General features: G+C 32.2%; 2 protein-coding genes across 3 annotated transcripts in view; one reads left to right on the top strand and one right to left on the bottom strand.

Annotated features, from left to right (window-relative positions):
- The window catches only part of LOC149907214 (parapinopsin-like), a 58,699-nt gene extending 32,571 nt beyond the window's left edge, over window positions 1–26,128 (bottom strand). For both annotated transcript variants that reach the window (XM_090103794.1, XM_090103795.1), the window contains exons 1-3: window positions 25,955–26,128; window positions 11,521–11,680; window positions 7,545–7,740 (exon numbers count right to left, since the gene is read on the bottom strand). In XM_090103794.1, the coding sequence (XP_089959920.1) occupies window positions 7,545–7,740; window positions 11,521–11,680; window positions 25,955–26,128 (530 nt within the window). The remainder of the gene's footprint in view (window positions 1–7,544; window positions 7,741–11,520; window positions 11,681–25,954) is intronic.
- LOC149907215 (uncharacterized) lies at window positions 2,262–4,375 on the top strand. Its single transcript, XM_090103589.1, has one exon. It carries the CDS (start codon window positions 2,301–2,303, stop codon window positions 3,687–3,689), a length of 1,389 nt encoding a protein of 462 aa, XP_089959715.1. The 5' UTR covers window positions 2,262–2,300; the 3' UTR covers window positions 3,690–4,375.
- Window positions 26,129–26,826: the final 698 nt, after the last annotated feature.

Raw genomic sequence — 26,826 nt, 5'->3', positions numbered from 1 at the left:
TACTTATTGTTGTATTTCCAGTCAGATTATTTAATCTTTATCCGAGTATAATCCAATATGAATAACGAAAAAATATACAGTTTACGGCAAGGCGGGCGAATACAAAACTTTTTGATACCAAAAGTTTTATAGCTCGGATGTATAAGAGATTAAATTGCTCCGATTTCCGAGTTTCACGTCATAAGAGCGGATTAGGTGTATCTTTTTTATGTTTGAGTATTGCTTTTGTCTAAGCTATATGGATGGAATTCTAGTTTACCTATGTTATTTGTAGAATTTTCTCAAAACTATATATTATTTACATTGAATTCATTGTTTATCTCTTTAACGTTAGTATTTTATTACTATCTTCCTTTTATTAATTGGTAAAACCCATATATATCTAACCTCTTGAGTTTAAATCTTAACCATAAAAAGTAACTCAGATTTTAATAAAACTGATTGACCACTATTCCTAAAGCTTTACAGGTTATATTTCAGGACAATTTTCACACAATTTACAAAACAATTGAGTTCTCATCTAGATATAATATAAACATCATAGATAAACACTATACCCATAAATATGAATACTATAGTTACTTACAATTCTGCGAAACTTAATATCAATTTCCAACAAAACTTAATAAACACAAATAATAAGATTATCCGAAGATGCTTCTACGAAGTAACCTATAGGTACATGAGTATACATGTAATTTGAACGATCGACGAAGAACCTTTATTAAAAGGTTCAAACAGTTTAATGCATCATAAATAGGGTTCAACCTTAAAATAATGCCTTTATTGTAGATCATATTTAGATCTATTACCGATTCATCCGCAAAACTCATCCGAATTATTTTAGTTCCCGATTCATCCGAAAAAATATTCCCGATTCATCCGAAATCCAAATTATAATTATATAATTACCAATTCATCCGAAAAAATATTCCCTTTTCATCCGGCATGAAAATATCCTTAAATAAGACAAGAAAAAGTATAGATAGCAGAAAAAATATTTTAAAATATATTAACTCATATTTTTAATATACTGTATTAGGTATTACAAATTATATGTATGTATAAATACAAGTACTCACTTTTTTACAATATTTTTTCACTTTTTAACTGACTTCCCAAAAAGGAGGAGGGTCTCAACTGCCGAGTTGTGTTTTTTTGTGTGTTTGTACATCGATAGCGCCCAAACGCGTTGACCGATTGATGTGATTCTTTTTACATTCGACCCGAAATATATTCCGAGTGGGCCCATTTCAAGAATATTTGAAATCGATCCAGTAGTTTCCAGGCGGAGACAATCGGTCGATTTCTCGAACTTGCGAGACGATGTACACTAACTTCTACTGCACGTATCGTGTTGTAACTTTGCATACGAATGTAGATAGAGACTAACCGACTTTTAAAAGAAGAAGAAGTACCTACATACGTAACGAATTCTCGCTTGAAATTTCGTGTTGTACCCTTCTTACAACACTAAAAAGTGAATTGAATATACCTGTCCGACTTCTAAGTACGTGTTAGAAGTCGGGAAGGTTTATTATTTTTACCTTTTGGAAGTCGGTTTTTTTTAAATTTATTTTTATAAGATAAACTGTACGAATCTATTCCTACATTATCTAAAATGCCCAAAAAAAAACTAAAAAGAAAAACATTACCTACTTACTACAAAAATAATATCTTCTAATATTCAAAATCTTTTATTTGTCGTCGGTCAGGTGACACGACCAACCTGTAAAAAAAAAATATATATATATATATATATATATATATATATATATATATATATATATATAGGTAGATACCATATTTTTATAATACCTTTTCCCTTCTTCCATTATATATTAACAAAAAAATGTTAATAAGTGTGCCTAACCAATTGTTCTTATTACGAGAATTTTGCAGTCGGCAACCGAACAAAAGGGCTACAGAGCGTCAGGTAGGTATTTAAAAATACGAGCTCTATATTGCATAAAAGGGGTTTTATGATGGGATAGATAACACTGGTGAGAGTTTTCGGAATGGATTAGTATTTGTTAAAATATTGTTATTTAAATGTAATTGTTAATTTTAAAAAGACAATGTAAAAAGTTTTTAACTTTGCTTTTGTCGGCATCATAACGCAAAACCACCCTTCTTTTTAAAAATTATGTCACATATTTTGCATAAATGAAAATTTAGTTGACTTTTCGCTCGCGATCAGGAAACATCTCTACTATCACTTACTGTAATCACTTTCTGAACATTTGACCCTTGCTCGTGATCGGATTTGTTGTTTTGCCTACGATTTGGATTAGTTTATCATGGATTCTACTTGTGAACCTAGTAGTTCCAGTCAGACTCAATTAGTTTTTGAGCAATCAGAACGAGGAGGACTTCTTTTATTGCGTGGTGGCTATCAGCATAACAAAAAACGCGAAAACAAAAACGGTACAACTGTTTGGTGTTGTGTGAAGTGGCAAACTCGGAAATGTCGTGGACGTGTAGTCACAAAAAACAATCTAGTTGTGAGTGATGATCCTCATACATGCCAACCAAATTTTGCTGCCAACATAATAAAGAAACAACTGAACCAATGCCGAAAATTAGCTGCAACGAAATCAGACCCAATACCAACGTTATTCAACAATGAGATGTCTTCGCTCGCTGATTTTGGCCTCGACCTAGTAGCAACAATACCGAAGTTTACATCAATAAAGAACAGTTTATACCATTCCAGAAATAAAGCACTGGGAGTGAAAAGAACCACATTTCAAACTGCTTCTGCCGTTGAAATCCCAGATGCATATAAAGACAAAATATTGCTGGCTGACTATACAGACCAAAGGAACAGAATCATAGTATTTGGAACACATAATGCGAAGCACTTACTAGCAACAGTTGAACATATTTTTGCAGATGGTACGTTTAAAATATGTCCTAAGCCCTTCTACCAACTTTACACAATCCATGGAGATTTGGGTAGTTCCGAAGAAACATCTAACGTTGTCCCGCTGGTATACGCGTTATTATTAAATAAGAAACAGGCTACTTATGAAATCCTTTTTCAAATAATAAAGTCGCAAGTGCCGGATTGGAATCCAAAAAAATTTCAATCTGATTACGAGGCAGCAGCTATGAACGCAATGCAAAAAATAATGCCTAATTGTAAAATTGTAGGTTGTTATTTTCATTTTAAAAGTGCTCTAAGAAAAAAAGCAAAAGAATTAAAATTAAATAAAAATCCCGTACATAAAGCTCACGTTGCAATCTGTGGCGCTTTATCACTTCTGCCACAACACTTAATCAGTGATGGTTATTTATATATAATGGAAGATTGTTCCAATAACGGGCAAATATTAGCTTTTAATGACTACTTTGTGAACGCCTGGATTGAATCTAGTTTTTTCGGAAAATGGTCATTCTACGGTGAAAGATTCAGGACCACAAATCATTTAGAAGGGTGGCATTCAAAGTTAAATAAAGGAATATCGAATGCAAAACCGTCATTTATTAAATTTTTAGATCTCCTATTGAAAAATATAAAAGAATTTGATCTCAAAATAAAACAATTTGAACAGGGTATTCCAATTTCATATAGAAACAAAAATGTCATAGATTTTGATAAACGTCTCGCTCATATAATTACGCAGCATCAAAACTGTGAAATTACCTTGGGTCATTGCTTAGAAAAAATTTGCAACTTAACGTAGTTATTAATATTAAAGTCTGAAATTTATACATCATAGGCTTTCGATTTATATGTATCAAACCTATACAGGAAGAATAATAGATAAGTCCTAAAGTTGATTTTTGTGTGTATTACTTAAAAAATATTATTATCCAAATCTGTATGTATCAAACCTATACAAAAAGGGTAATAGGCATTAAAGTTGATTTTGTAACACTTTATTACTAATGTAGTAATTTAAATATTGTATTTGTTACTGTTTACAGCTTAAAAAAGAATTAACAAATAGTTGTATATCCAGATTTATATGTATCAAACCTATGCAGGAAGAATAATAGATAAGTCCTAAAGTTGATTTTTGAGTGTATTAGTTAAAAAATATTATTATCCAAATCTGTATGTATCAAACCTATACTTACAAAAAGGGCAATAGGCATTAAAGTTGATTTTGTAACACTTTATTACTAATGTAGTAATTTAAATATTGTATTTGTTACTGTTTACAGCTTAAAAAAGAATTAACAAATAGTTGTATATCCAGATTTATATGTATCAAACCTATACAGGAAGAATAATAGATAAGTCCTAAAGTTGATTTTTATGGTACTGTATTACTGGTGTTATATTATATGTTACATCTTACTATTTAAAGTTTTACAAAGAAATAATATATATTTACATAATTAAAATATTTGTTTTATTTGTCAACCCTCCATCACTTTTTTTATTAATAACTATCTTTAAAACTCTCGGATGAATCGGACATACCATTTACTCTTCGGATGAATGGGGAAAATATCATAGGTATTTCAATATTTAATCAAATTTATCCGGATGAATCGGGAATAGATCTTTATTTTTTTGTAAATACTAAAAAAAAAAATTGAAGTATCCAATTTGCTCTACAAATCTACAACGCAGAATTTTAATGGTCTGTATATTATATTTTGAATTATATAAAAAATAAAACGTTCTTTAAAGTTTCGTTTCTTATTAAGGTTGGGTCGCCTAAGATCGGACGCATATGCCGAAAATTTTATACGTACTGTATTTTTTATTTTATTTCTCATGATTCGATGTCGTTTTTCTGTTGCGGTCAACTGTAAATTGATGACAAGAAAATATTGTTTAACCCCTAATTTTTTGGTTTGCGTAGATGCTATCTATCTAAGCAAATTTAGAGCCTAAAAAGCAGACTTTTTTCGACTTACCATAGTGAAGAAAATAACAGTTCGGCCGAAGATCGGACTATGTAGTATCTTCACTTCTATGCGTTTAATAATAATGTTAACATTAGGAAAACATCCGGACTTACGTCCATACATTGAGCATCAATGATTGAGTCAGGAAATTCCTCAAAAAATTTGACAAAGAAGTTTTTTTTTTTATTGCGTTTTTTTAGTCCGGTCTTCCCTCCTCATCCTAATTAAGTTTCTCAAACTTTTATCCTCCGTGTTCTAGAACTAAATAATGAAAATGTACCTAAGGTCTGATAGTCATAGCATCATTGGATAGTTAAATATATTAAAAGTTAATAATTATTGCGCATTATTGCATAAGGCGCAGTCAAGAGCTAAACTTCGGTCCGATCTTCGGCATTGGGAGGAAAGATCGGATCTTGGGTTGTGAACGTCCTAGGCGTAATCAAAGTATACAGATGGAAAGAGGATTCGCTAATTCTGCCCCAAAATAATTAATTACATTATTTCAATGAAAGTACTCTCCACAATGAGCTATCAAAATTTTGTAGGTAAGATCGGATCGACGATTTTCGCCACAAAATACACCTTTTCTGCTGAATCACCTGTGTACACGTCCCGTCTGGTCGCTGGCCGGCCGCAGAGTGAAGAGAGGGGCAGAACAAAATGGCGGATCTAGTAGTGTTGGTAGCAGTAGAGAATATTGCCTAGTTTGCGAGTTATTCCATGCATCCGATCTTATGTCACATCCGATCTTAGGCGACCCAACCTTATCGTATGGTTTTACTAAGTTTTTGAACGAGGCTGGTACAATCTGGTACAAAGGATATCGCATGTGAATGATAGATTATATAAATTTATAATTTTCTAACTTTTATGTAGAAAATATTTATTAGCCGCAATAATTTATTGACCCATTAATTTCTTTAGTAGTAAAAGTTAGGCAAAATCGTGTTTAGAAAAAATGTTCGTATGAGTTCGTTAAACTCTTCCCTTTTTCATAATTTAAATAATTTCTTGCGAACTTTTTCATTTTTTTTCAGTTCAATCATAATCTGATGTACTAATACTTTTGACTTAATATGTATATGATGAAGAGTTTTAAGGTAGAAATTCCTCATTTGCTATACCTTTCTTTAAAAATTAAAATAAATACATACGAATTATGATGAAAACTTGACTTTTCTTGCGGGAAATGTCAAAATCCGCGACTATTTTCCTATTATATAATATCTTTCCGAGGCCAGAATATTACGCATATTTACATAATGGTATTACAGTTGAAATGGGAAGCCATCTTGTTAAGTCGATGCAAATGGTTTAATACGATAGTTCAAAATAGCTTTTCAAACGTGATAACGGTTTTTTTTATTGTTCTTTGTGATTTTTCGCGAATCAATGAGGGTAAAATGGAATATTCATGGAGTTTAATGAATCGAGGACGATTTTATGTTTCAATCGGTGTAATATAATATTTATTTTATGCCAATAACGAAGAATGTATCAATTTAATTTGAAATTATGTCTTCCAATAAAATATTTTTATTTTTTGTATAGATCGTAAATTAAAAGTCTGTTGTTAAAACGAATGTTGCGTGAGATTTAAATAATAATATAAACATAGGCAGACTGGGGCTGGTGTCCCACAACACATGAAAGTTCTCTAAAGGGCCTGTGCGTGTTGGATCCGTGTCCCCACGTAAGCCTTCCAAAGGACCGGGTACTTACCGTATGTTAGTACCCGAGGAACACGAGTATTATATGGAATTGATAAACATAGAATAGTTTAAGTTGTGTTTTGTATCCTTTACTAGAGTTAATAACGTCTAAAATAGCCACATATAGCTCTACATAATATATTTAGTCAAATGTTGTATGGAGTTTCTTGCCGGTTCTTCTCCGTAGATACTGCTTTCCGAATCGGTGATAAATGTTAAAAAATATGTAATGACTTTTCAAAAGTGCTTCTATAAGAAGTCTAATTGAATAAATAAATAAATGTTTTAGTTTGTAGGTAACACCTAAAATAACAAGTTGTAAAATAGACGTGCATTGCTGCGCCAAGCAATTACCGTTTACATAGATTGCTAATTGCAGCCGCAGTGGAAAGTTATAATTAGTTTTGATCGGAAACTAATCGAAACTTTAGTCCAGGCCGACGGGCGCTGTGTAAACTTCGGATCCTTCTGAGCCCTTCGTCTTACGTAATTCTATTATTATCATTGAAAAACTTTTCAATAATTTTTTTTAGTGATCGGAGGAATAGTTGAGCGATTACGAGCAAATTAGATAAAATGATGAAGGTTAGTGATTAAAAAATCTGCCTATGATTCTTATTATAATATTCATGCTTGTGCTAAATGGTGAAGAAAATCGTGATGAAACATACAGTTTGTTAACGACGGCCAATGAGCCGAGTCGAGTATGACCTAATCTTAAAATGACACTCTACAATAGGCAATCACTTAAACTAATAATATGTAAAATTATTATTATTAAATTTATTTCTATTAACAAGAAATTAACAAAAATAAATTGTCGTCTCTAATACATCGAGTGGAAGGGTCGCCGGGTATACGTGAATAACTGCCTCTTGGGCAGTTTTTAAGGCAATGTAATTGAAAGTATTGCATTGTACGTTATTTCACTGATAGCACCACAAACAACAAAAAACTTACCTTATATTAGCAGCTTCATTAACATAATTCCCCCACCCCATCAAGGGTGGTGTAGTAAGTGCCAAAGAGTACGCCCAAATGAAGACCACGGAGAGAGCTGCTCCTTTGGAACTGAGGTGCCTGGACCGGAGCGGCCTGGTCACCATCAGGTAACGCTCGAAGGATATCACCGTTAATGTGGTTATGGAAGTTATACCTGGAAAGGAGATATTATTTAGTTTCAAACTCGAACATTTTTTCATTCAAATAGAAGAAACGTTTTTAAGCTATTGCATAGCTTCTTCTATCGCGGGCCTTGAGCGCGGGGACCGAATCCAGAAATTTAGTAACGATAAACCTCACGCTCCCCACTCCGACGGGCTCGGAGTTGTGGCCTGAAGGCATGCTATGCAATAGCTTTACCGCGGCAGTCCACGGGTGCCACACGTTTTTATGAAATGTAAGGTTGGAAAATGTGAGACACAAAACGTTTTGTATTATGTATTTTGTAATATAGGTGTTATGGTTAATTAGATTAAGTATAACATAACAATCCTGTCTATTTTTCGACTTAATGTATTTGCCAAAGTAAACTGTAGTCAGAAAATAAATAAGTAAGACACAAATTTGCTGGTTATTATTAAAAAATCTGGACAATTTTGGCGATTTCGTTAAATTTGTCTTAATAAGGTTTTCAAAGAAATAATAATTGGAAAAGTTTTGTTAGTAAAGTAAGTTTTTTCAAAAGGACCGCAACCCGTTCGTTATATGACACAAACAAAATGGCTCGAGTCAGCTAGATTCTGTTCTACCGACTACGTTAGCAAAAATATTGTTTTGGCAAAGAGACGGCTTGTAAAATTAAATAATACCTGATAGGTTAGTTCAGTAAAGATTTGTATCACCGCCAAGATCGTCATTAATGTATACCTACTTACTAATATTATACAGCTGAAAAGTTTGTTTGTTTGAACGCGCTAATCTCTCCGCTTTGAAAAATTCTTTCGGTGTTAGATAGCCCATTTATCGAGGAAGGCTATATATCATCACACTAAGTCCAACAGGAGCGAAGCACTGCAAATAAAACCGCGGGGCACAGATAGTTTCACTATATTTCAGTGCGGTCATAAAGTCACGAACCTTTTGGGTAACCTAAATCTATCTCTGATTACCTTTATTACCCAGTAATAACTCTTGTTAAAGAGCGATTTAAGCGCTTTTTGCTATAATCACCGCGACGAATTCTTATAAAAGTCATCAGTTTGTGAGAATGGATAGGTATATGTTGGTTACTCTTTCGCGGGAAAACCACTGAACGTGTTTTGATAATACTTGGTAGTTATGTAGCTTATGTACCAGAATAACAAATTAGCATAGAAACACTTAATTTTTTCCGCGTGTGAAACTGCGCGGCATGACTAGTACAATTGCAGAAGGAATTTTTAGAATTTGAAGATATAGGTAGGTAGATAGTTTTCAATACTTTTGAATCGTCATAACATATTATTTTTAACATTTACCATCGATTCTAGATTATTCTAGACGCAAGTCGGATTAGTTCAATGAGGTCTCGCCATCTTTTTATGTAAAGAACAAATGACAAACGACTCAGAATAATTCAGAAAAAGACAGCGTCTGCAAATTAAATAAAATGGTAATGTAAGATGGGATAGCTGTTAGACGTCCGCCATTAAAATATTCTCTTTCTTATGTTTTGCGTATTTACGCGGTAATGTATTTAATACTTGTTTTGTTTATGTATAATACTAGATTTTATTTATGATATGTACTATAAGATACATGGATTGGAATAAATTCTACCAGAATCAAAAAGGCGTGATGTAATATGGATGTAATCTAAGAATTGCACCATCGGTAAGTATAATTTAACAGTAAGAAAAATATAAATAGTATCTATACATATAATAAATCTGTAGAAGGGTCAATTCTGTACATTGAAAATATTCAAAAAAATAAATAGCAGGGGGTGTTACTAAATAATATGTGATTAAAATATGTGATTAAAAAATTTTTTGTCTGTCTGTCTGTCTGTCTGTCTGTCTGTATGTGAAGACATCACGTGAAAACTAACGGTTCGATTTCGATGAAACTTGGTATAATTATACCTTATTATCCTGGGCGTAAAATAGGATACTTTTTATCCTGGAAAAATACGTAGAAAAAAAATTAATCTTAATTTTTCAGTTTTATCCATAGACGTTGTTCTCTAGAACCGCGAACACACGTTGCGTATAGGCATAGGCCTAGCCGTATTTCGGTCCAATAGATATTTATAAGATGTCATTGTCAGAGTTAATCAAAATGGAGACCATCCACGCGAAGACCGTCGACCGACATCTGCGCGGACGGAGTCGCGGGCGGAAGCTAGTTCAAAATAAAAGTCAGTCTCAATTGAACCATCTTTCAATTTGCTTGACATTTTTATTTACCTACTACTATAACTGCCTTACCCCAGATCACTTGGGGTCGGCTTCATTTTATAGATACTAAATAAAATTAATCGTCTCGTAACCTTTCCCAATATTGTAATTTATGGCAATACTATTGACATATCGTCCCTTTAGTGGGCAGATAAGAAGATTATTGAAATTCCTAAAGTATTACAATACTAGCTGTGCCCCGTAGTTTTGCCCGCATTGCTCCGTTCCTATTGGTCTTAGTGTGATGGTTGGTGGATAATTATAGCCTTCCTCGATAACTGGGCTAACTAAAACTGTTCTTGAGATTAGCGTGTTCAAACAAACAATCTTTTCAGCTTTATAATAGGCACTAAATAATATGATGAAATTTCATTTCGCGGTCCTTTTCAATCACTTTTACGCTGTTTACGAGTTGTCTTTTCAGCTGATTCATAAGATTTATCCAAGAATGGTTAACTGACTTAATTGTGAACATTAATTAAATTTAATTGTTTTAATACGATGCTATAATATTATATTTAGTAGGTATTTTGTCCCACATACAAAGCGACACACTGTCTTATTTTTTCTCGATATCTATTTTCATAAAAGTATTTTTAATTGAGCGAATAATAGTGATTTAAAAAGCATAAAAATTTGATCAGAACCGGCAGAATATTTCTTATCATCAGCTTTCAAACATAAAAAATTGAGTTAAAACATTCATGCATAATAATAATTCCAAGCAGATGCATATTTTAATCATTTAATGGTATAATAATAAAAATATTATTCTGAAACATAATTTTCTCTCTCCGTATAAAGTTAACAGGATTGTGTGTTCGTCTTAATTAAAGATATGCAATTACTAACTGCATACGAGTTTTCAGTGTGACTTTGTATAGTTTTGCTTTAGATATCATTTTCGTTATGGAATACAAACTTTAGTGCTAATTAATATTGCAGTTATGTATGAGAACTATGAAGTTTGTTTCGTTTTTAACCGACTTCAAAAAAAAGGAGGAGGTTATCAATTCGGCCGGTATGTTTTTTTTTATGTATGTACACCGATTACTCCGAGGTTTCTGAACCGATTTACGTGATTCTTTTTTTGTTCGATGCGGGATGGTATCGAATTGGTCCCATAAAAATTTTATTCGGATAGGCCCAGTAGTTTTTATTTTATGAGCATTTTTGTCTGTATTTGTAAATGTTGCAAGTACAAGTTTGAAGTCGGTTGTTTTTAACGCAGTTATCACTTGTTAAATACCATGTTCATGCGTTGCTATAGTTGCGAAGGAACAATAAGGTAATATGGTATATACAAAGCATACCAATCTACTGTATTTAAATGCAATTTAACCATAAAATTAAACCTATCAATCAAATAAATGCGATAGTAAATCTGTTGGTTATGATTTCACGGCTAAACTACGCATCGATTTTGACGAAATTTGAAATTATAATAGACGATATTGAATTATATTTTTTATCATTGTAGATTAATATTGATTCATTATTTGGAATACATCTTCGCAACTTCTACATAATCTATTTAAATAACACAATTTTCTTACCCAAAAGCGCCATGAAGAATCCATACAGCACACACATAGTACGGCCAAAAATCCACCGGTGAAAGAGAGCTGATATCAGGGTTAACGGGTTCCCCAGGACAGATACGGAGAAGTCGGAACACACCAGGTTGAACAGTATTATGTTTAGTGGTGTCCACAGCTGGAATAAATGGATATTGTTACTGATTTATTTATTTACTAGCTTCCGCCCACGACCTTGTACGTGCATCCCCGTTTTTCCCCGTTCGTGCAAGAATTTCGGGAAATCCTTTCTTAGCGGATGCCTACGTCCTAACATCTACCTGCATGCCAAATTTCAGCCCGATACGTCCAGTGGTTTGGGCTGTGCGTTGATAGAGCACTATATCAGTCACCTTTGAGTTTTATATATATATATAGATTCAGTTTTATAGATCTTTGAATTACAGTAGGTACCTATAAAATATACCTACTCGTACGAACACGAATAACAAAGACAACAATAATTTCAAAGTTTGACTTAAAAATAAGGGAAGTACAATTAGTTAATTAATTTATGGTTAAACAATTATTTGTATGAAAATGGAACAAAATGGACTAATCGATTTGATCAAACGTAATATTATAAGGACGGAAGAGTTATTCGTTAATATGATTTTATTTAAAGAAATTAATAGAATTTAAAAGTTATTATAACCTGGAACCCTGGCCGTGGTTTCACCCGCGAGCAAGATCGAGTATTTCTATGGCTCATGTGTTATTCTGATGTTTTATTTTATAGTTTCATCGTTTTTTTTCGTGAAAGAGTAACAACCATACTTCAAAGGCTTTCCCATCTATACTAATATTATAAAGCTGAAGAATTTGTTTGTTTGTTTGTTTGAACGCGCTAATCTCAAGAACTACTGGTCCGATTTGAAAAATTCTTTCAGTGTTAGATAGCCCATTTATCGAGGAAGGTTATAGGCTATATATCATCACGCTACGACCAACAGGAGTGGAGCCACGGGGGTGAAACCGAGCGGAGCAGCTAGTAGCTGTAGGATTAAGTTACACTTTCTGTAAAGTAGGCTCTAAAAAGTTTTATCCGCACTAATAAATTGCTATTATAATTCAAACAAAATAAATTTCCAAACGTGTTGTTTCACTCTTAGCTCAAACTTTGTGAAGCTTTGTAAGATATTCCTAGGAAGCCTAAATGCCTATAATTCCTTATTCGTGTCTCTTTTGAAGGTTTTTCTTCAATTTCTATACAGTGAAAATAAGATATATTTCCCAAAATACTTTTCTGTTAAGCTTTTAGGCACTAGGTGCTACATAAACACTGGGAATGTCTAACCTTGTCTAAAATTGTTTCCTTTGATAGACTTAACGTTGGATAAATAAAAACACCGTCTATGACATGGTACGTTTTATTTTGTAGGTCATCACTACATATGTATGCCAAATTGTATATTTATTTGAAGTTACCTTTTATTTCTGTAAATGTTATTTTTGTGTGCATTGTACAATAAAGTGTTTTCTACTACTACTTAATACTGCGCAACGGAATTTGATGCACTTTTTTAATAGAGCGATTCTCAATATAGGTTTGAGTATGTAATTGGTAAAGTATTATACAAAGCTGAAGCTGCGGGCTGAAAGCTACTTATTGAAAGACTGACCAGTTGGCTTGGTTGGTAGTGGCCCTGCCATCCAAGCCAGAGGTCGTGGGTTCGATTCCCACCCGGGCAAATGTTTGTGTGATGAACATAGATGTTTGCTCTGTGTCTGGGTGTTAATTATCTATATATAAGTATTTATTTAAAATTATTTATGTATGTTTATCAGCCATCTGGTTTCCATAACACAAGCGAAAGCTTAGTATGGGATCAGATCGTGCCGTATGTGAAAATTGTCCCGAAATATTTGTTATTTATTTATTTTATTATTTTGATGTCTACATCATTATAAATAGTCCTAAGATGTAGGTAATTTCGTAATAATGTTTATGCTTATCACTACATAGTATAAAACAAAGTCGCTTTCTCTGTCCCTATGTCCCTTTGTATGCTTAAATATTTAATATGATCATAGACATAATCTAAAACTACGCAACAGATTTTGATAAGGATTTTTTTAATAGATAGAGTGATTCAAGAGGAAGGTATTAGTATATAATTTATTAGTTTTTAGACAAAGTGGGCGAAGCCGCGAGCGGTAAGCTAGTAGTACCTGTAGGTATAGATACTGAATTACAGATAAATAATCATCAATTAGGTAAGCGAATAATGGATGAAATGCTAATATAAGTAGATATTTGCATTGATTGCACTCGCTGTTTTAATATTATGTTCAAATCGAGTCAATTTATTTAAGTGTAAAATGAGACCTTCCAAGAAATTATGAGCTTGATAAATTCAACGCAAATTACATTTACTAGTAGCTAGTGTTTATTTCTAGTCCCAACTCTGTTATTATTTAAGTATTGTTTTAGACAACAGTATTTGCATTTTTACGAATTCAAAATTATATCATAAACTGTAATTAGTGGAATTTAATTATTATTTTAAGGGTTTTCTTAGGCTCGTCTTGTAATTGTTTGTTACTTTGATGAAACCACTTCAAAGTTTCGTAATAAGATAATAGAGTGTGTATGTATGTTTACGTGTTATATATTTACAATTGTAAATTACATGATTTCACAGAAATAATCGATTTAGAACGTGCATCTGTATGTTTGCATGCTTAGATCTTTAAAATCACGGAACGGATTTTGATAGGATAAAGCGTTTCTGAAAGAAGGTATATAATGTCTACAAAGCGGGCGAAGCCACGCGCAGGAAGCTAGTCTAGCAAAATGTAATTCAGAGAATTCGTATAAAGGGTAACTTCTGGTTTTCAAGGAATAAACATGGCGTTAATTTTAACGCCGTGGACCATTAAAATGTAATACACTCGGTCTTTGGTGCGGTAATTTTGAGATCCTAGGAAATATTAGACGATAATTCAAGTGAAACGATGTCGTTGGTTTTATTTGCTTATATATTATCTATGAAGAGCTAAAAAAGTAAAATAACACAAATTGTTGAATATATAAAAAAAAATAAAACTATTAACAGCCAAGTTTTTTTAGTCAAGTTCAAAGTATATATATATATATATTGTATTTTGCCTCAAGAAAGAAAGTTTGTATAGCAAATCTACCGAACCGAACACCTATCTGAAAATAATATCAATTTATAAGCTTTGAAACAAGCTTTAGAGTTTAGAGTTAAGACATAAGTAATCTAACCTTGTCCTAAAGTTAAACTTAATTTCGAGCTTAGATACAAAATATATATCAGAAGGACAAAGAAAGCTTTCAAATTGAGTTGACGGTCATAGCATACCTAACTTCCTAATTAGGTGAAAAGTTCTCATTTCCCTAGTTGGAAGTATTAACAATTCTGAACTATGTTACCTTAATGCAACAATTCTCGTTAAGTTGCAGAAATAATTTTAATTGAAAATTGGAATTACTTTAAATAAGAAAAATCATATTTATGCGCATGGACGTATAAAAAAAGACGGACGCCGTATTACGAACAAACAACGTGAAGCCACCATAGTAAGCTAGCGATCGTGTAAAGACAATAAACACGCACACACTCTCACCATAGTAAGCTAGTCGGCCACCATTACGTCGTGAACTACCGACTGATTAACTGCGTCACTGTTTCACAAAAAATATTTAAAATGCCGTCTTGCGTGGTTAAATGGTGTCGCAACAGTACAATTTTAAATAACAAAACACAAGGGATTACATTCCACAGGGAAGCAAGTTATTTCTTTTATGTTTTAATGACAAAATTATTACGGCAAAATTTATAGAAAAAAATACAGCCGCCATTGTCATCAGGACAGCTGTTGCCATGGCAACATGGCACACACACATGGATGTTTCGCCGCCATTACTAGGCTTCACTCAATGTTTAGGCGATATACCGTCCGTCTTTTTTTATACGTCCATGTTTATGCGTATTAATTATAATGAAAAACCTGCTTTTCCTGCAACGTCCTGTACGTGGTCGCCATTCAAAGTTGCCAAAATTGTGATAACAAGATGTAATTCTTTCCAGAAGTAGCGAATAAGATGTGTACTATTTATATCCATTTTTTAAACATAATATTAACCGACAATCCTATACAATTGTTGTGTAAATTCCAAATATTTTGAATTGTTTCGCACAAAGTCTAACAACTTCGAAGTGATTAGCGCACTCGTAATTAATTAATGGAAGTTCTGATAACGTTGAAAAGATCAAAAAGTTTGAGTTCCTTTAAATCCATACTAATATTATAAATGCGAAAGTAACTCTGTCTGTCTGTCTGTTACTCAATCACGCCTAAACTACTGAACCAATTTTCATGAAATTTGGTATGGAGATATTTTGATACCCGAGAAAGGACATAGGCTACCTTTTATTGCGAAATATGTACCACTGGCGAAGCCGGGGCGGACCTCTAGTAAAAAAATAAATTTCACACAATATAATAGTATAATCTATACATGTAATAAAATCGTAGGAGTCTTAACTGTATTTTTTTTTTTTAATTTCACTTTTTGCAGCGAAGATACATCTAATTTCTTTGGCAATTTCCTATGATTAGGCGAGCATAGCCGCCGAAAGAAAACTAGTTTTAGATATAAATAATAATAATAGTAAATATTTCAGGACAATTTTCACACATGGCACGGTCTGATCCCATACTAAGCTTTCGCTTGTGTTATGGAAACCAGATAGCTGAGAAACATACATATACATAATCCTTACTAATATCACAGTATTACAATATTATCTAATATTATAAATGCGAAAGTGACTCTGTCTGTCTGTCTGTTACTCAATCACGCCTAAACTACTGAACCAATTTGCATGAAATTTGGTATGGAGATATTTTGATACCCGAGAAAGGACATAGGCTACCTTTTATTGCGAAATATGTACCAGGGGCGAAGCCGGGGCGGACCACTAGTAAATAATAATTGTGAAAAATTATTTCTTCATTTTTATTAAATTTAAGTAATATAGTTTCAACCTTCCTAAAAATCACAAAAACGCATTCAATAATTGATTGTGATACAAAAATACAGATAATAAAATAAACATAATTGTCAAAAAATATTGCCCATTACATTTTAAAATATATTTATAGATGCATTAAAACGAAAAATATTTAACAATTTCGAATCCAATTTATTTTAGTAAACCGCGTTATAGTCCAGTCTGTGGGGAAATGTAAAAGCCTCTGCTCTACAAAAGGTGGCGTAGAAAATGTTTTGAAACAATATTGTTTAGGTATGAAAGGTTAATAAAAATCCAAGTTTTCGACCTTGACGGACCCAGGCGCTAGCCGCCATCTTGAATTAAAGGTGCTAAAATTAGGTATATTTTAAATAACTTCTCAATTGTTTACTAAATCACAAAAGTGTCTATGAGGGGTTCAAAGAAGACAAAATTACCTTAATTTTTTTCATACATGATTATTCTGTAAGTCTTAAAGGTAAAAAGTTACAAGCGACGGAAATAATAATATTTACAGAAATCATATAATTTTAATTTTGTTTAAAAATTGTGCAGCAATCTTTTTTTATTCTTTTTGATGGCCCGGGCTGGTTAATGGTGGCTTCTTCATTATCGTCGCTGAAATTTTCTGTTTCATTGTCTGTATTTTTAGTTTCCAACCATGAAATTTCGTCGATTAAATTTACTTTTTATTAATAACTTTACGAATCGTTCATATCGGATATCTTCTAAGGATTCCTTATCCATGTCCCCTCCGTAAAAAGTTACTAGAAAGCGTGCTCCAGCGTCTTCGATTTCTTCTGGTCATGATGACGAAATTTCATGGTTGGAAACTAAAAATACAGACAATGAAACAGAAAATTTCAGCGACGATAATGAAGAAGCCACCATTAATCAGCCTGGGCCATCAAAGAGAATTAAAAAATGATAGCTGTACAATTTTTAAACAAAATTAAAATTATATGATTTCTGTAAATATTATTATTTCCGTCGCTTGTAACTTTTTACCTTTAAGACTTACAGAATAATAATGTATGAAAAAAATGTAGGTAATTTTGTCTTCTTTGAACCCCTCATAGACACTTTTGTGATTTAGTAAACAATAGAGAAGTTATTTAAAATATACCTAATTTTAGCACCTTTAATTCAAGATGGCGGCTAGCGCCTGGGTCCGTCAAGGTCGAAAACTTGGATTTTGATTAACCTTTCATACCTAAACAATATCGTTTCAAAACATTTTCTACGCCACCTTTTGTAGAGCATAAATACCTACAGACTGGATTATTATTTTAGTAATTTGTTTTTTATTTCATGCGTGTATTATTCGAAATTCAATGGACCAATAACGTCACTCGCTTCAAATATTCGACCTACCTATAGCAGCGTTAGGTCAACTCACTACGTGATTGGTCGTTTTAAATAACGTCTTTTGTTTAAAAATTCAGATCTACTAGACAAGACACCTCTGGGCTCTGGGTAAATAAAACATTTGAATTATTTAATTGCTCACCCGTGTGGGTTGAAACAGTAATATGTATTAAAAAGGCTATAATACTGTTTTATTGTTGCTTATAGAAATAATTATTTTAGAAAAATGGTAGAAAAGTGTTGTTTTATTTTGCACGAAAGTCTGATTATGTCGAGTAATTACTACAAAGGAATATATGAACAGGAACACATATATAAATGAAAATAACTAAATCCAATAATAACGAAAGTCATCATGACAATTGTTGCTATTTCCACCAAATTTATACACAAATCGACCACATCACCACAAAGATTTTAACTTGGTTTAAAATAAAAATTCAAATTATTGCTGTTTTTGAGATGAACTACTTAAGAAACGACGACATTCCTCGTTTTATTTGGAGGTTAAAAAAATAAGTTTCGGAAGGAATTTCAAGTATGTTCATCTTGTACGTTAGTTAACTCAAGATTCGCCTCACGTAATTAAACTTTTTCTATTTCGACTTTAACAATTTTATTTATATTAATTAACTGGAGATCTTTCTTCATTGTGAAAGTTTTAAACTGCGTAGTTAAACGAGTTGTTCTCTTTAGTGCTTCGACACGGTTAACTCGGTTTTTTAATATTTAAATTTGTTTGTAAAACACTTTAACAATAAATTAAAATATGTTTGAATAATATAGTTATAAATTTGATGGTAAATCGTGTATTATTTTAAATCGTAAACTATTTTTACGCTAAAATATAAAAATTATCAACACCATAGAATATATTATACTCTAAAGCGACCCACACAGACTATACTTAGGTATAGTGCATAATAATGGCTTAATATTAAAATAAAATGTGTGCGTGTACGCACGTAAGAAGTGAAACTTCTTTATGACCTAAATTTACTATATGCAACTTTACAGAAATACGTCGAATTACGCGTGGTAGGGATAAGAAAAAGATGGCGCGTAACGGAAAAATGTCACGCGTAACGAAAAAATGTTACACTCAATTTTTTTCCAACCCCGATACAGGAGTCACACTCCAAAAATTATCATTTGTATGCCTGATGCTTATAGTTCTGTAATCTCTTTGAAATTAAGCACAATTTTGTATCATCACAACAAATCATTTTTATACCTAAGTAGAGCCTGTAGCCCAGATTACTTTAAAGTTATTACCGTAACTAATTTATCTGTAATATTACGATTCTAAAACGATATTAAAGCTTCTAGTTTTAAAATTAGTTTTCAGTTTAAGTCTTTCTCTTAACCCTAGAAAGATAGTCTGCGTCAAAATGACTCATGCGTTTTCGAAATATAGCTGTATCTTTTTAAATGTCGCGAATCCATAACTGTGCGTTTAGGACATTTCATAACTCACTGAGAGAAATCCTATGGTATACATATCAATAAAGTTAATCTAACCAATTTTGAAATATAACGACTACGTGAGTCAAAATTACGCATGATTATCTTTACCGTGACTTTTAAGATTTTGAATTCTATGGTAGTTTGAATATTTTTAGCTTATTATTACTGTATATTGTAACTTATATTATAAATTTATGTTTATACATATTGAAGCAAATATAGAAAACAATTGGGAATAGAAAATTGGAAGAATATTGTATACTGGCCGCTCTTATACAAAGCGATGAGGGTCCCTGTGAAGATACCGATAGTTAGGTAGGAGGACCACGAAATTGAAGATGACGAGTAAAGTGATATAGAAGAAGCTTTTCCTGATGAGGTACAAAGCAAACATGATATATTACATTCAAACAAAAGGCGGAGTAGATGCATTAGACCGAATGTGTTCCCTGATGTCCTATAGTAGGAAGACAATGAGATGGCCAATGGCTTTATTATAAGGAATCATAAAAATTGCCTGCATATTGCATATTAAATTTATAGCCACAATGTTAATAACAAAGTACAAAAACATCCGAGTCAAAAAAACGTGAAATATGGCATGGAACTGACTTCTTTGTTTATGCGTGGGGGTTTAGAATCACCAGCTTTCAGAAGATATTTGCGTGATAATATCTCAAATTTGTTGCCAAATGAAGTATCTGGTACATCGTAAGAAAGTACTGAGGAGACCTTCAGTAAAAAAACGTATTAACTATACTTTTGTCCGTCTGAAATAGGACGAAAGGCAAATGCGTCCTGCAAAAAATGTAACATAGTTATATTATGTTGTGAGCATACGTTGATATGTCCTAAAGTTGTTTCTCACTAATTTTTCATATAACTATATCTACAAAATTTATATAACATATAAAAAAGTCTGATAATTGTGGTAAAAAGTAAGTTTTTATAAGAAACAATACGTGTTACAAGAATTTTTGATTTAATGCAGACGTTTAATGTTTTCGTCTTTTTATATATGTAAAAATAATAATAAATAAATTATATGTAGTATTAATTATTCTAATATAACTGTTAATATATAAAAACTTACAATTTATGGAAAAAAAATAATATACCTCGACTTAGAGCGAACTAAAAAACATGCGTAAATTTGACGCATGACTATCTTTCCCGTACTACTCAATATAATTATCTTTCTAGGGTTAAAAGAGCAATAGTTAATAGTTATTGTTAAAAGTTTGTTTATTACCTACGTCAAAACGTCTAAACACAAATATTGATTCATAGTGAACCAAGCTTTGCTTCGCTTTGTGATTCCAGGTGTCCTGATTGCATAGCATTGACCTTATATACAATATCTAACTATATTGGATCTTGCTTTGTAAGGGAATTGTTTTGTTATCGCTTATGGAAGATAAGGGTAAATTGAAATTTTATGCAAAATGAAAATATCCAATGGTAATGTAAACATAATATTCTCAATACTGAGAAGTCCTGGTTTCAGGGACTTAAAAAAATAAAATCTCGCTCTGGCAGAACACAGAACACTGATTATTTATTTTACCGTAAAGAAAAACGATTAAAATTTTTTAATGCATCTTCTCTATACCACTCTATACTCCACAAGGGAACATAGACCTGTAAATCACAATAAATCATTTTGAATCCTAATTTGAAAATAAAAAAAAAAATACGTGAGGCACTCGAGAACTGCCGCGGTAAAGCTATTGCATAGCATCGCATCGCTATGCCGGTTGGAGTGGGGGGTGTTAGGTTTTTTCGTTACGGAATTTTTACATTCGGTCGCCGCGCTCAAGGTCCGCGGTAGAAGCTATGCAATGGCTTTATACGCACATACCACAATTATAAGCACAATTTATTAAATGTCCATCTTATCAAACTAAAGGAAAATGATTTAGGTCATCATTTATGTGAATAAAATTCTCTGTGTGTATGTGAAAAAATGTAATGAACTTTTCATTTATATAGAAGGACTTTGTGCAGAATGTCATTAAACTGCAGTGTTCATTGTGAAGCTATGTAATGTAAATGGTATGAGGTAATAGCTACTTTTATAAAATGAAACAGAAAAACGACAAAAATCACAAGTAAAGAACAATACTTAATCAAAGAAAGAAAAAACGAAACAAACAAAGCAAAGTGAGAACAAGAATTAATTCGAAACATTCACTAGTTCTCTAGTAAAAACTACGCTGAATAAATGCTATATAAACACGGCATACAAATTACATTAATATCGTATTTATGAAGGCTTTGAATATTGTTAAATTTAAGTTGACATCTCGCGCTCCTAACGGGATTGCCTAATATAATAATAATGAACTATAATATCTGACGCACAACCCTGATCAATTTTCTATGACATGATTCCGTAATTTACGTGCTAGCAAATCTAGTAGAAAATTACTCAGTTGTTTACTTACCTACTTGAATTCGTCGATATTAATATTATTAGAATAGTACTAGTGAGAGATCTAGTATTATAGTATCTGAAGTGGAACTTATTGAAGTGAATATAGTTAACGGTAAAAGTATTTTTCATTTGTAATTAATTTTATGAGAGTAAAATTATCTATTTGTATGTGAATTAGAAACGAACAATTCAAATAAGTTACTGCTAACTGCGAGAGCTAAATTTAAATTTCGAACGTACCGCAACAATAAATACCAAAGTGACATGAGATGACAGATGGAATTAGAAGACGATTGAAAAATGTACCTGTACAAGTGATATTATGGTAATTCCAAGAAAGCACATTTGAATTCAAGAATATTATACATTTCACGAAGTCTCAGTTACGTGTGTTGAATAAATCTGCTCAACGTTCAATTGGCGCTCAATTTGATATGACACATAGACAAATGTCATTTTTGACAGTTGCGTGGGCAAAGGAAAGAGACCAAACAGCCACAGAATATGACGTATGGCATTGATTGATCTTTTAACGTTGTCTATTATATTGTGTTCAATTGACAATTTGACTGAATTTGACTACAAAGGACTGATTGTATAATTTAAGATTTTAACGTAACATTGCAATGAATTTGAACTGTTTTTGTGTTAATTTAATGTAGTTATTTTAGCTATTCAATGGAATACATACAGTGCAATGGAAAGTAGGTTAAGGTCGTTAGAATTGCTTAGAAGTCTTTATAAAAATATGAAAAAAAAAATATTCACATGTACCTCACGATGTTTATTTTTAATAGGTGCTATAATTATTATTAACTAGCGGTCCGCCCGTGGTACATATTATAAATTTATGTTTTCTCTACATAAGAACCATCCTCGTACTTCAAGGAATATAATAAAAAAAGAATTATCGAAATCGGTCCACCCGTTTGAACAAGGTATTAATAATTATTATTATTAAAATGATGTCTATTATACAAATTTTACTTTCCACACGCGATAGAATACGGGCACCTATTTCCCTTTTTTATAAATAGGAACACCGTAACATGATACAATACGAATTTTAATGACCCATGTACCTGAATACACGAATTAATTGCGAACCCACCTCGTTGTACAACAAAAAATTTTCAAATGTAATCACCGGAAACCCTTGGAAACCCTAATTTTGTGTAATTCTCGATGTAACTGGGCTCCAGTAAATACGTGGATACGTGACTACCTTCTATGTATTGAGGTGATATTTAACTTTTGTGGAATTTTGCGAAAATAAGCTGTATTTGTTAGTAGGTATTGCTTTTCTATTTAATAATAATTAATCTGTTAAACTTGGTTCTTAGTGAACTTAACGTACCACGCTTAATGTACCAATTTAATTTTGTTATTTGAAGTGAGAGAATAGCACAAATCCTATTTAAATATTAAATATTAATAGAAACTAATTAAATATTAATAGAAAACATTAAAAAGTGTGTAGATATTATTTTCGTAATATGCAGGCGTTCAGGAATGATTACTGTTATCAAGATAATTTTAAAATAACACCAAATTATTATTATTATTGTTTATTTACCAAATATTTGCATACATAAATCATAGTCTAGCAGACCGTCAGAGCTAAACCACTTAGTACAACGATGTTTGTCGTTTATTATTTTACACTTAAACCTGTACCTAATCTTCTGTGACTGTAACATTCTTAGGACACTGTCAAAGGCTAAACTAGCATACAATTTACTATATAATCATCATACAGCCATCTTAACTAAAAGGCTCAGCATAATTTGTCCTCAGACATTCAACCCTACGTGACATTATACTACATATGCAACACATTCTTGACCTATGTTTCATATTCATAATTGTATCACAGAAATTGTATCTTTATTACAATTTATATGTTCAAGAAATGAATAAAATAAAAGATTCATAGCGATACAAACCAAAATAATAATAATAAAAAAATACTTAACTTTATGGGGGTAAGTACTTAAATAAAACTTTCAATTGACTAAGTACATTTTTAAAAGTATATTCTTCCATTTAATATGTAAATATTTACATATACTTTAATCTGTTATATTATGTGAAACTATTTTCTTAGCAACAACTATTCACAAAAAAATATTTTTATCCCAAAATACAATTTGAAATTATATCAAACAGCAATTACCCATAGAGATAGTAGGTATGTACTACAATTACCTGAAAATCGTACCAATCTTTTACCAATTATGCAAAACGCTGTAATTTGTAAGTTCAAAAAGGTCACAGATCCGACAGTCATGCGTTAAGATGATAACAATTTCTGATAAATAATTTATAATAAAACAGGGTCAAATCACTTGACTTTTGGAAGGTATAAATAAACATTGATATGTATTGCTTGAAAAAATGATTTGCAAAAGTGAAGTAGGTTTCTAATCTACATAACCAGCAATGTTTACGCTGTAAGTTTCAAATTTGAATTTAGGTTTCAAAATCTAATTAAATATACAGTCATCTCTAATCTTTACTTGATATTATAAAACTGAAGAGTTTGTTTGTTTGTTTGAACGCGCTCTCGAAAACTACTGGTCCGATTTGAAAAATTCTTTCATTGTTAGATAGCCCATTTATCGAAGAAGGCTATAGGCTATATTATATCATCAGGCTAAGACCAACAGGAGCGGAGCCACGCGGGTGAAACCGCGCGGCACAGCTAGTCAGTGTATAAAACTTAGTGTTTCGTTCATTTATTTATTTATTTATTTATTTATGGAACACACAACAATAAATACACATTACATTATATATAGGATGACATTATCTAATTACATAATTGTATCTTATGTATTTATCAATTATAGGTGTACACAACATTCACATTAATAACACTTATACAATTAAACATAATAGAAAGAAAAACATAATCAATATACTAAATTTTTATATACTACTGGAAAAACTGTGAATAATTTGATGCTTATACTGTGCGAGGGATCCGAAAAATATATCAAGATCTGGTAAGAGCATTATTTGTTGGTTATAAGTAGCACACAGTCTCGATAATGGAGCATGTTTGCCTAGGTTAGTTTTGCAAACTGGAACACAAAAAAGGTTCATAGCAACAAATCTTTTAAAAATGTCTATCACTTTTGAAGAAATCAACGAAATGGATAAATACATTTTATTCCAGATATTTTGCTACCAATTATTATGTTCATCTGGATATTCATGCGTGTTTGTATGCCACAATGGGCAGATATAACTCCCCTTCTGGACGAGGTCAAAGTCGTATAATATGTTGCATTATATTATATAGGTATGTGTGAATACATAACGTTAAGGCTAAATACATTGTCCATACAAAATTTGATTAGGTGATGGAAAACATATTATTACTAGATTTCCGCCCGCGGCTTCGCTCGCGTTTTCAAAGGAAAACCCGCAGAGTTCCCGTTCCCGTGGGATTTCCGGGATAAAACCTATCCTATGAGTTAATCCAAGTTACCATCTATATGTGTGCTAAATTTCATTGTAATCGGTTCAGTAGTTTTTACGTGAAAGAGTAACAAACATCCATACATCCATACATCCATACATCCTTACAAACTTTCATATATTAGAATATTAGATATTAGACTAGCGGTCCTCCCCGGCTGCGCCCGTGGTACCTACATGTTTAAACTATCCTATCTCTCAAGTTGGATCGAACTGCACATGGTGTGCGAATTTTATTATAATCGGTTAAGTGGTTTAGGAGTCCATTGAGGACAAACATTGTGACACGAGATTTATATATATAAGGCTAAATACACTGTCCATACAAAATTTGGTCTATTTATAAAATTAAGGTAGAGTCATGGCTTTCTCTGGCTATGACGAAATCGATGGAAATTTGCCTTAACTTTATAACCTGGGTGTTATATATTGATATATTCGGTATATAAGTAGGTTGAGAATATCTTCTATTAAAGTTCTATATATAATTAATACAGACTTACAAACACCCAAAAACTTAAAGCAAGCTTAAGGCATTTATAATAACTTGGAATACGATGACTAAAACATTAATTTCTTACGTATGACACCATTTTTTAAGTTATATGGCTTAATATTCATATCAAATACATCAAACAAAAATACTCACTTGCCGATCCTTAAACATGAGCAAGATCACCATTAAATTGAGGAAGAATCCGAAAAATCCAATCAGAAAGAGTATAAACGCGGATGCCACATAACCCCACCGAGGCATCAAAAGAGGGAAGCCCTCTTCATAAGTCCACACCACTGTGTCATTCACACCTACATATGACGTCATGATTCATAACTCTCACTACACTAGCACAGTGTCACATTTTCAGGTCAATCCAATGTACCTGAAAAAGAAATACATGTTATAAAGGCTCGATTGAAATCCTACCCTTCTCAAGTGTTTGAATAAGTCATGTTTGCGTTTAATAGTAGAAGATCCGAGCATAGGTCGACCTTCACCGGCGTGATAATAGAATGAGACCAATTTTATAATAAAGTCTATTAAAAAAAGATGGGTTTGCTGAAAAAATCCTGGACAGGATATTTTTAGTTAATTATTTAAAAAAATCTTTTTATTTTTAAGCTATTGTATAGCTTCTATCGCGGGCCTTGAGCGCGGGGACCGAATCCAGAAATTCCGTAACGAAAAAACCTCACGCTCCCCACTCCGACGGGCACGGAGGTGTGGCTTGAAGGCATAGCATGCAATAGCTTTACCGCGGCAGTCCCCGAGTGCCACACGTCTTTTTTATATATAAAATGCAACAAGTCCGTACTAAATAATCGTTCAGTAACTGTTGTACCATATAATTTATATTGTATCTATTACATAACAGGAAACTGACGTGTAAATAATAACATTTTTATCATGTTTCGCATGAAATGCGAAGGAACCTTCATCAGTAGTGTGTCAGTACAGGCTTATCATTTAAATCTTCTGTCTATCGCGTATAACTGCAATTAAACACCTAATTTCATTCAAGT

The sequence above is a fragment of the Colias eurytheme genome, chromosome 7 (assembly GCF_061535395.1).
Source record: "Colias eurytheme isolate Ceu_HAF_F1 chromosome 7, ilColEury1 Martin Lab GWU primary, whole genome shotgun sequence".
Taxonomy (NCBI): Eukaryota; Metazoa; Arthropoda; class Insecta; order Lepidoptera; family Pieridae; genus Colias; species Colias eurytheme.
Note: the sequence above shows the minus strand (reverse complement) of the source record. Positions and strands in the feature narration are given on the sequence as shown.

Bases quoted from the DNA above. Each gene is read 5' to 3' on its own strand.
- LOC149907215 (XM_090103589.1), top strand. From the start codon at position 2,301: ATGGATTCTACTTGTGAACCTAGTAGTTCCAGTCAGACTCAATTAGTT.